Genomic DNA, 10,050 nt, shown 5'->3' with positions numbered 1-10,050 from the left:
GGCACCTACCCCCACTGCTGTGGGCTCACCACAGTCCTGCAGGCTTGGAGAGGATCCTGGATGCCCTGGTACAGCAAAGCTGCTCCTGGGTCAGACATTACAGCCATCCTGTGAGAGCACAGTGCCCCAACAAAGACATCCTGCAACCTGTCATTGCAGGAGCCAAAACACTGCAGCCTCTGCTCCCCACCTCCTGCCGGCCACTTTGCTCTGTTGGAGCTGCAGCAGCTCCGGAGCAGCTACCACAAAGTGGCAGCTCTGACTGAGAGCCAGAGACTGTTGCCATTCCTCCCCTCCACACTGAACCATACACCCTCAGCAACTCCATGGCCTGGCACAGATGGGAATGTGTAACCCAGGTCAGCTTTGAGACCCCACAACTCTGCCCCAGACTGAGCCACAGCAACCCCTGGAGACAAGTTCAATCAGGCTGTAATTGGAAGAACAGGTTGGCACAGGTGGCTGTGTGCCTGTCCAGAGGAGTCCTGGCACTCCCAGAGAAGGGTGGCCAGCAAAGAGAGTGGGTGCCAAGCCCCACAGGGCTGCTGTCCATGACAGAGACAGAGGAGTCTGAGCTGGCGTCAGCATCAGCTGGTACAAATACTGTTGATGGAGGCCACAGCGGGGTCGACGAGGCCCAGCTCCTCCTGCTCATTGACGCAGAGCTGGTACCCGCATCCCTTGCGCCGGGGCAGGGGCCCCAGGCGCCGGCTGGGCTTGGCACGGGGCGGCAGCAGGAAGCCGACGCTGCCGGCGATGAGCAGGTGCCAGATGCTGTGGATGTAGAAGTAGTTCTCCTCTGTCTCCACGAAGGCGTAGAGCAGCACGGCCGCTGCTGCGATCAGCGCTCCCGGGCACAAGTAGAAAGCCCAGCGCTTCCAGGTCGGAGGGTAGCAGTGGCGGCGACGGATGGTGCGAGCCGTCTGTGGTGGGGAAAGGACAGGCTGGAATGGGGAGCCACAGCAGGGACAGGCACGACCTCTGTGCCATGGTGACACACCCCTCAGGAGCCAGGGAGAGGGGTTCATGGGGAAGGGTGAGGGCAGCAGAGGGGAGATGTTGGCAGGGGCAGGATGCTGAGCGCAGCCAGGATGGGGACATGAGGGACATCATCTTACCCAGGCGACGGCCATTATCCCCAAAGCGAAAAGGCTGGGCCCCAGAAGGTTCCAGAGCCCGTGACGGTCCATCTGCAGAGCCATGGAGAGTAGCATGGCCCCCAGCAGGTACAGCACCTGTGGGGCAGTGGGGCACCCATCAGGATAAATCTCTTCCATACCTGCCCTGCATGCTCCCTCCCCACACTTGCCTGCTTGACTATGGGCTGGAGCCGGGCCATGGCGATGACAGTGACCCAGACAGACATGAGAGAGCCCAAGAAGTCACAAAACTGCAGCACATCATACTCCATGATGCAGAACACCACAATGCCTGGCTGGTCGCAGGCATGGTAAAACTGGGGTAGTAGGGAAAGGGTGTGAGAGCTGCCCTGCACAGCCCCAGCCCTTCACTTGCCCCTCAGCTGCCCCACGCACACTCACAGTGGAGAAGAACATGGTGAAGATGTAGACAGCAGCTTCTAGGAGGTAGTGGCTGCGGACAGCAATGGCCACGGGAGGCACAAACATGACATTGCTGAGGCACAGCAGCAGTGTGGAGAGGAGCTGGAAGCCATAGGAGAAAGCCTCAGCGTTGTCCGTGCAGCCCCAGCCGTTCCAGCCTGTGACCAGGGAGAGCTGCTGTCACCACTGCAGCACTCGCAGGGTCTGGGGGGGTGAGCAGGGAACCCCCTTTCCAGCACCCTGCAGAGACCTGGCATGAATGGACTACTGGGATACAAGTAGTATCCAAGGGGAAGGGTGCTGGGATCAGCTCTCACCAGCTTTGCACTCGCAGGCAGCGTACAGGTAGTTGTTGGTGCGCAGCAGCTTGCACTGGCCGTAGATGCCGCAGTCGTTGATGCAGGGGGAGAGGTAGGCACGCAAGTACACCTCAGCTGTCACGTTGGTGCAGGGCTCAAACCTGCAGGGTGGGAGAAGGGGGTCAGCCCTCACCCTGTGCCCTTGAAGAGCTCCTGCCTCTACCAGAGCCACCCGTCTCACCCAGACTTGGCAGGTGATGGGAGACCCAGGGACCGGGCAAGCTTGAAAATGAGATTCTTTGGTGCTGCATGTGGCAGCTGAGAGCTGGTCCCCAAGGATCCAGTGTGCTTCAATTGTTTGTGCCAGCCTGAGTGAGCAGGAGGAACGTGGCCCTTAAAACACTTAAAGCCCCTCTGCCTTTAGCAGAACACTCAGCTGGTTCCTATTTCATTTGGGTTTCGCTGTGCAAACACCGCGCCCTGCCTTGCAATGGCCATGTGTGAACCCATCAGGGAAGGACTGACTGCGACTGGCAACTCAGCGTGAACTAGAAACACAGCAGAGGAGTCAGAGCAGGCACGCCAACCCCACTGCCCTGGGCTGCCCCTGCACAAGACTCTGGGCACTGCCAGCACCTCCTCAGCTCCAGCACACCAGGAGCACAGGCAGCCCCACAGGCTGACAGAACATACCAGCTGCTGGCTGGGCACACACAGGCACCCCGACATGCACAGATATGCACACAGTGCCAGCTGCATGTGTGTCTGCTGTCCACTGACTGTGTCCTCACACAGTCTAATCTGCATGTGCATTGTGCAGAACATACACTGCCCTGACTGCTTCAGCAAAGCCCTGACTGCTTGTGCAAACCAGAATACACACACAGAGCTGGCTGCACATATGCACCCAAACATGCATGCAGAACCACCTGCACTCGTGCATCCTTGCACGTACAGATACACACACACACACCAGCCTCACTCTTCCACAAGGCTCCAGGCAGACACAGAGACCAGGAGCAGAGCCACAGCACAGTGCCAGTCCCTGGAGATGCTGAGCAGAGCCCCAGCCTGACCAGAGATGTCCCCTCACTCGCGGAGCAGAGCCCTGTCCTCCCAGCGACAGCCGGTCCCCTCCCAGGCACGGGTACAGATGGGCCCTGCCGCGGGGGCGGAGAGGCACTGACAGATGCCCGGCGTTCGCGAGCTGACAGGCACTTCCTAACCGCGAGACAGAGGGAAGAGCCGCGGGGACCCACAGATGGTCAGGCAGACGCGAGCTGGAGCCATCCTTGCCCACGCAGCGCTCACACGGTGACACACGTCCCGCAAAGCCACGTGCACACACATGAGCAGAGACACGCAGCACAGGGACATGCGCACCCACAGACCCACGGCACACACAGGCACAGGTCACGGTGAGGACATCCCCCCTCGGGGCACAGGGAGGGGATGTGCTGGGGCTCTTACCCGTGCTCCGTGGCACAGAGCGAGCGCAGGCTCAGGTACCAGCTGCCTGTCTGTGGGTAGGGGATCCGCAGGCGGCTGAGGCTGGCTGTGGCATTAACGGAGAGCAGGAAGCCTGCCAGAGACTCTGTGGGCCAGAACAGCTCTGGGTGAGCAGAGCAAGGTGCAGCTCCCTGCCCTGGACAGAGCTGGAACAAGGACAGAGCATGCTGTGCCAGGCTCCAGGGTGACATGCCCCCATGGTCTCTGCAGCCTCCCCCCACCCTCTTGCCAGACACAGGAGTTGTGACCCCATGGACATGGCAGGATGGACATGCACAGCCCAGCCTACCTGTCTCACAGGTGACCGTGGTGTTGTCACCAGATGTCAGTGGGACTCCATGGTTTAGACACCCAAACACTGTCACATTCTCACCACACAGGGAGCTCTGACGGCAGAGGAGATGGTCTTAAACCAGTGCCAGGGATTTCCCTGCTCTGACAGCCCTTGGATCAGAGCACATCAACTAGCAGTGTCCTAACCCTCTGACCTTCACCCAAGAACACCCCGAACCTCGGCCTTGGAGCACCCTAATCCATTCTCCATCACCCGAAAACTTCACAACCACTGCCTGTGACCCCAAATCCTATCCTCTGCCCTGCTGCAACCTTGACATCACCCATCTCCCATCCTAGCCCCCCGTCCCAAGCTACCCTGCCCTGCTCAGGGTGTAATGTGGCCACCTCACCACGTTGAGCCGCAGCTCCAGGTTGAGTACCCCACCACTGTCCAGCACTGGCAGGAGGTTGATGACGAAGACAGCGGGGCGGTCAGGCGGCACTGACACGTTGGGCCCGAAGAAGATGTAGAAGTGGACAGAGAAGGTGTCCAGCTCGTTGCGCAGCGTGGGCCGGACAGGCCAGCACCGCTCTTCGGTGTGTAAGGTGACAGGGATGGGGACCGGGTGCTTCGTGTCGTTGGGGCTGGTGGGTGGAGGGCTGTCCCCCAGCGCCAGCCCACCCGCGGAGCCGAAGGAGTGGGGCATGTTCATGGAGGCGCTGGAGGGCAGGAAGGGTGGCCGGGCCAGGCTGGGTCGGGAACAGTCTGGAGGGACAGAGCCATCAGCCTGGGCACCACACAGCTCCATCCCATTCTTAGTTCCCACCTTCCCTTCTTGCCCTCCATTTGCAATCCAGCCCCAACACCTCACAGCATTCCCATCCCAGCAGAGCTGGGTATAAATAACCCTGTGCCCAGCTGCAGACAGATCCTGTGGGCATCCTTTAGCCCCCACACCAAAGCAGAGTCAAGACCATGCCTCCACCCACACCTCCACATGCACCCTCACCTGTGAGCTGCACGGTGACCTGGAAGGAGACGGTGCCCGGCACCCCAGGGTGTTTCTCCACCAGCACGTAGTACCAGTGCTGCCAGAAGGGCAGGTCCTGTGCCAGCTGGCAGGGAGTGTGTTCCCGGCAGTCCAGGGTTGTGGAGTTGTGCAGGGGGGGAGCCTTGGCCCGCACACGCAGCCAGAGTGGGCAGCCCTCGGCCCCACGGCACCGCAGCACCTCCACAAGCACTCGCGATGTGTAGCTGGGCACAAAGACCCTGCGGGACAGCAGTGCCAGGTTGTGCCCATCACTATGGACTAACAGGGTTGGGGAGGGAAGCCAGAGGAATGGGACACCCTCGTCTCCCCACCCTGAGAATGCCTCCTCCTTAGGTGACCTTCTCACACTCACTTGTAGAGGCAGGAACGGTTGTGGGGGGCCATGCTCTGCTCGGTGACATGACCGGGGTACAGCACAGCGATGTTCACCAGGCGCTGCACGATGAGCTGTGGCTGGAAGAGATACTGGCACTCCTCGTAGAGCCCCTGAAGCACAGGAGAGTCAGCACCGGGCAAGGGGCACAAGGCACTGCCCCACTTGGGACACCTGCCCTGCCTCTGGACTGCCAGCCCAGAGCAGTCTGACCCCAGCCCTGCCCCGCCACGGTCCCTCCTTCACCTTAACGGAGATCTTGCCCTCATCTTTGGGCAGGTGGGCAGCCAGGAACCAGTCCCCGGGCAGCGGGCTGGTGACATTGAACACGCCTGTGGTGCGGTTGGGCAGGGTCCAGGTGAGGGTCAGTGCGAAGGAGCCAGGGACGGCCGTGTCCCTGGGGAAGTGCGTGTGCAGCGGGTTAATGACAGAGGGAGCCCCTGAGCGGAAATACCTGCAGGAGAGACAGCAGTCAGCAGGGTGTAGGCTGGGCATCGTGGCAGGGCCAGTATGTCCTACATGTGGGTGTCTTCCTCTATGCTTAAAGACATCATGGAAGCTGGGACCTTTCTGGAGACTGAGCTTTCCTGAGTGGGTGTTCAAGCAAAACAGTTCATCTGTGAGATGCACAGAAGAGTGGAGCCTGCATTGGTCCTGGGAAGATGAATCATGGGGAGAGAGCGTACATGTTGTCTGGGTTTTGGCTGGGATAGGGTTCATTTTCTTCTGAGTGGCTGGTACAGTGCTGTGTTTTGGATTTAGTATGAGAGTAATGTTGATAACACACTGACGTTTCAGTGTTGCTCAGCAGCGCTTACCCTAAAGCACTTTTCAGTGTCTCATGCTCCACCAGAGAGTGGGTGCCCAAGATGTTAGAAGGGAGCACAGCCTGGAGAGCTGACCCAAACTGACCAAAGTAATATTCCATAGCACACAGAACATATTCTGTTCCATATAGAGCCTCCTGCCCAATGTATAATCTTGGGAGAGTTGGCATGGAGCCACTGAACACTGCTGGGGGACAGGTTGGGCATCAGTCAGCATGTGGTGAGCAACTCTGTGATGAATCACTCATCTTTCTCGGGTTTTAGTTCTCTCTCTCCTTTTTGTTATGGTTGTTATTATTATTATTTTGTAGCTGTTTTATAATTAGTATTATTGGCATATTTCTTTTGATTAGTTAACTGTTTTTATCTCAACCCACGAGTTTTACTTTTTTTTCCATGATTCTCCTCCCCACCAGGGGAGCAGGGGGGGATGAGCGAGCAGCTGTGTGGTACTCAGTTGGCAACCTACTCTAATGGAACATGTCCCATGGTAGCAGGTTGGAACAACATGATCTTTAATGTCCTTTCCAACCCAAAGGATTCTGCGGTTCTATGATTCTTTGACTCTATAGGTACCCATGCATGTGCAAGCAAAGAAGCAGGCAAGAGCAGGCAAGCTGTGGGGCAAATCCAGACAGGAGCAGCAGAGGCAGGCAGGAAGGATACAGGCAGGCTAGGCTGCTTACTCACACGGTGATGCTGCGGTCTGGGCATTGATCCCCAAAGGTGCCACCTTGCTCCTTGAAGGTGATGAGGTTCCAGACGGCGATGACTGTGTCCTCGGGAATGTGGAAGTGGAAGAGCTCGATGCTGGCAAAGGAGCGGAAGGGGCTGAGCTTGCGTGGTGTGCGGGTGAAGTAGTCGGTCACAAAGAGCCCGTCTGCAAAGGAGACCCAAGTGGCTCTCAGCAGGGCAAAGGACTGGGGAGGGGGTTGTGGAGCCTCCCCCAGAGCAGGCCCACCACCCAGGCTCTGAATATGTCACAAGCATCCAGCAGCCTCGAGGCAGCAGGGGCTGGGACAGTGCCATTTCAGTGGATCTCCAGGGCTGATGTCAGCTGTCCCCAGCTGTGTCTCCCAGCCCTGGCACAGTCTGCATCATTCCTGGTTCAGCACTGCCTCAAGTCCAGTTCACTGAGCTGTGGGCACTGATGGTCAGTAGCCTGAGGAGCCCATGGCTGCTCATGCTCTGCTCCCTGCATTTTACCTGTAATAGTAAAGGGACATTCTTCATGGCTTCAGCTATGCCCTGGCAGGTCAGCTCCCACAGGAACACACATTCCCCCTCATCTGCCTGATGGGAAGGCTCAGCACCAAGCCCATCATAAAGTGCAGAGTTTCATCCTCGAGCCACAAGAAGAAGGAGAAAGCAGAGCACTTCCTGCACCACCTCCCAGCTCTCCCATGGTTTGTGGAGGAGGAACAGTGCACATATGTGTGCACATATGCACACGTGGGTGCTGTCTGCATGCAAGGCAGAGAGGAGGCGTGCAGACCCACGCCCAGGGGGGTGTGTGCCTGTGCGCAGTCCCATGTCTGAAAGATGCTTCCTGCAAGCCCACGGCACAGGTGGGGGCCACCTCCCCGACCAGCTGCCTGACAGGTCGATTTTCAGGGATTTCCAGGAGCCCCACCAGCAGTGAGACAGCCACTTCTTTGTCACAAGGGAGAGCAGGACTCGAGACAGCAGCCATAACTTCACCCACCATTACCACGCTACACCAGTGCCAACCTGGGAGACCCATCCATTTTTGTCTAGAGATACAGTAAGAATAAGATACCTCTCTTCACAAGCTGCTGGAAAGGGGGAGGCCAGCAGAGGATGGGTTGGGAGCAGGTCTGTGCCCACGGGGACTTGTCCAGCATGAAGTGGGATAGCTGAGAAGAGGGTCTGCTTTGCACCACATGTTCTTGGCCAGGAGTGTGCGCATGTGCTTGCATGCACGTGTGTTTGTGCTGCGTGTGTGCAGCCCCAGCAGGCTGTACACTGACATGCATCTGCTCCCTTGTCTGGAACAAAGGCAGCTCCCCCTCCTCTTCACTCCCAGCCGGCACAAGCCAGGCATGAAACACCTGTCTCCTCAATGCAAGAGCATCCGATCCAAATTTCTCCACTAGAAACCACCTGGTCACTCCACAGCCCCACGTGGGGACAGTGACCTGGCAGGGGACCCCAGGGAGAGTGTTGAACACAACTCCAGAAGGGGAACTGGGGGAAGGACCCGGAGCTACCCAGTCCCAGCACAGCCCCCCCACTCTCTCTCACCCACAACAAGGTGAGGGAACTGGTTGCAGGCAGAGGGTCAGTCTGAGGCGGCACGGCAGTGCAGCCAGAGCACGGGAAAGGTGCTGGAAGATGGAGTGGGATTGCTATCCATGGAAGCGGAGCGGATGGAAGGAGAAAAGCCAAATCCCCTCTGCTTCAGGCCGGCCAGCGGCCTGAGCCGCAGGACCCCAGCCCCACTGCTACAGCCCCAGGTCGCGGCCGGCGGTCAGCACCGCGGACAGCTCCGCGGCCGGCGGTCAGCACCGCGCACAGCTCCCGCTGCCGCCCCGCCGCCGCGCCCCGGCACCGGCAGCCCCCGGCCAGCTTCCCCCCTTCCCGGGGAATGCCCCCTCGAAGCCCCCCAAGTATCCTTCCGCATCTCGGTCACTAAGCCAGCTCCCTGCCCCACAGCCTGCTCCTGGTCTCATACTGTCGTTGGTGGATCCCCCGCACATCCTGACGCCCCGCTGGACACACACCCCCGTTTCTGCAGGCTGTCCATCTCCGCTGCCCCCTGCACGCACACAGCCTTCTGCCCTGCATCTGCAACCCCCCGGGCCCACTCACTTCCCACGCACACGCCTCCCTCCCGGGGTGTTCCGCTGCCTGTGCACTGCCTGCGTCCTCCTCGCACGCACAACTCTGCACCCCCCTGCACGGGTACCCTGCTCATCTGTCTCTATGCCCCACTGCATGGGTACACCGTGCCCCACTGCATGCACACCCACGCATCCCATTCCACAGACATTCAGTACCCTCCACAGGCATTCCTGTACCCCACTATGCAAACACCCTACACACACGCATCATCTCTGCGCCCATCACACTCATCTGATGTCCCAGTGTAGGTGTACCCTGTGCCCCATGGCACCCCACACCCAACTGGGGACACCTCTGTACTGTGCAGCATGTCTGCCCCAAAGCCCACTGCATGCTGGCCCCATCCCTTGTGCCACACTCACCGTGTCCCATCACAGATGCACCCCACATCCCAGGAAGCCAATCCCCCCATAGCTGCGCCCTTGTGCTCCATTCTCACCCGCACCCTGCCCCACTGCATGCAAACCTCACATCCCATCGCTCACGTAGCTCATCCCAAGCTACGCATTCCAAGCGCATCCCCTGAGCCCCACCACATGGCGCCCCACACCTGCAGCTCTTCTGCCCACCGCATCTCACCCACTCCCTGCCCCACTGCATGCACACCCCACATCCCATTGTTCGTGTACTTCACACCCATCCCAAGCTCATCCCTCTGCCCCACGGCTCCTCACAGAGTCCTGTGACTCACACCTCCAGCCCTCCTGCCCACAGCGCACACCCCCGTGCTCCATTCCCACCTGGCCCCCGCCCCACTGCGTGTACACCCCACATCCCACTGCTCGTGTACCTCAGGCACACTACACGCTCATCCCGCCGCCCCACGGCACGCTGAGCTCCGCCGGACGGAACCCGTGCCTGCATCCCCCTGCCCACCGCACCCTTCCCCGCGCTCCAATCCCACCCGCCCCACTGCGCGCACACCCCACACCCCAAGGCTCCCGTACCTCACACCCATCCCAAGTTCATCCCCTCCGTCCCGCCGCAGGACTCCGGCGCCCCACACCTCCTGCCAGCGCACACAGCCCCGTGTTCGGTCCACACCCGCCCCACTGCGCGCCCCGCCACCCCCATGGCTCCCGTACCTCACACCCACCCCAAGCTCATCCCTTGCGTCCCGCCGCACGGACCCCGCTCCACCGCCTCTCTCCCACCCACCGCACACACGTCCTCCGCGCTGCCGCCTCGCCCCCGCCGCGCCGACATTCTCGCCGTGCGCTCCCGCGCCCCGTCCCGCGCTCGCCCCGCCACCCCACACCCGCGCCCCCCGCCCCGGTCTCCCGGCGG

At 60.1% G+C, this 10,050-nt stretch overlaps 1 protein-coding gene across 1 annotated transcript in view; it reads right to left on the bottom strand.

Moving 5' to 3' along the window:
* Window positions 1-415: 415 nt before the first annotated feature.
* TMEM8B (transmembrane protein 8B) overlaps window positions 416-10,050 on the bottom strand; it is a 19,404-nt gene continuing 9,769 nt past the window's right edge. The window contains exons 2-13 of the mRNA XM_041470988.1: window positions 6,589-6,778; window positions 5,318-5,525; window positions 5,051-5,184; window positions 4,657-4,916; window positions 4,057-4,412; window positions 3,660-3,756; window positions 3,332-3,455; window positions 1,880-2,022; window positions 1,542-1,720; window positions 1,310-1,456; window positions 1,119-1,235; window positions 416-923 (exon numbers count right to left, since the gene is read on the bottom strand). Coding sequence (XP_041326922.1) covers window positions 588-923; window positions 1,119-1,235; window positions 1,310-1,456; window positions 1,542-1,720; window positions 1,880-2,022; window positions 3,332-3,455; window positions 3,660-3,756; window positions 4,057-4,412; window positions 4,657-4,916; window positions 5,051-5,184; window positions 5,318-5,525; window positions 6,589-6,778 — 2,291 coding nt within the window. The 3' untranslated portion in view covers window positions 416-587. The remainder of the gene's footprint in view (window positions 924-1,118; window positions 1,236-1,309; window positions 1,457-1,541; window positions 1,721-1,879; window positions 2,023-3,331; window positions 3,456-3,659; window positions 3,757-4,056; window positions 4,413-4,656; window positions 4,917-5,050; window positions 5,185-5,317; window positions 5,526-6,588; window positions 6,779-10,050) is intronic.

Source organism: Pyrgilauda ruficollis, unplaced genomic scaffold, assembly GCF_017590135.1.
Source record: "Pyrgilauda ruficollis isolate IOZ18807 unplaced genomic scaffold, ASM1759013v1 scaffold251, whole genome shotgun sequence".
Lineage (NCBI taxonomy): Eukaryota > Metazoa > Chordata > Aves > Passeriformes > Passeridae > Pyrgilauda > Pyrgilauda ruficollis.
The sequence above is the reverse complement of the archived record's forward strand: the minus strand, read 5'-3'. Positions and strand labels throughout refer to the sequence as shown.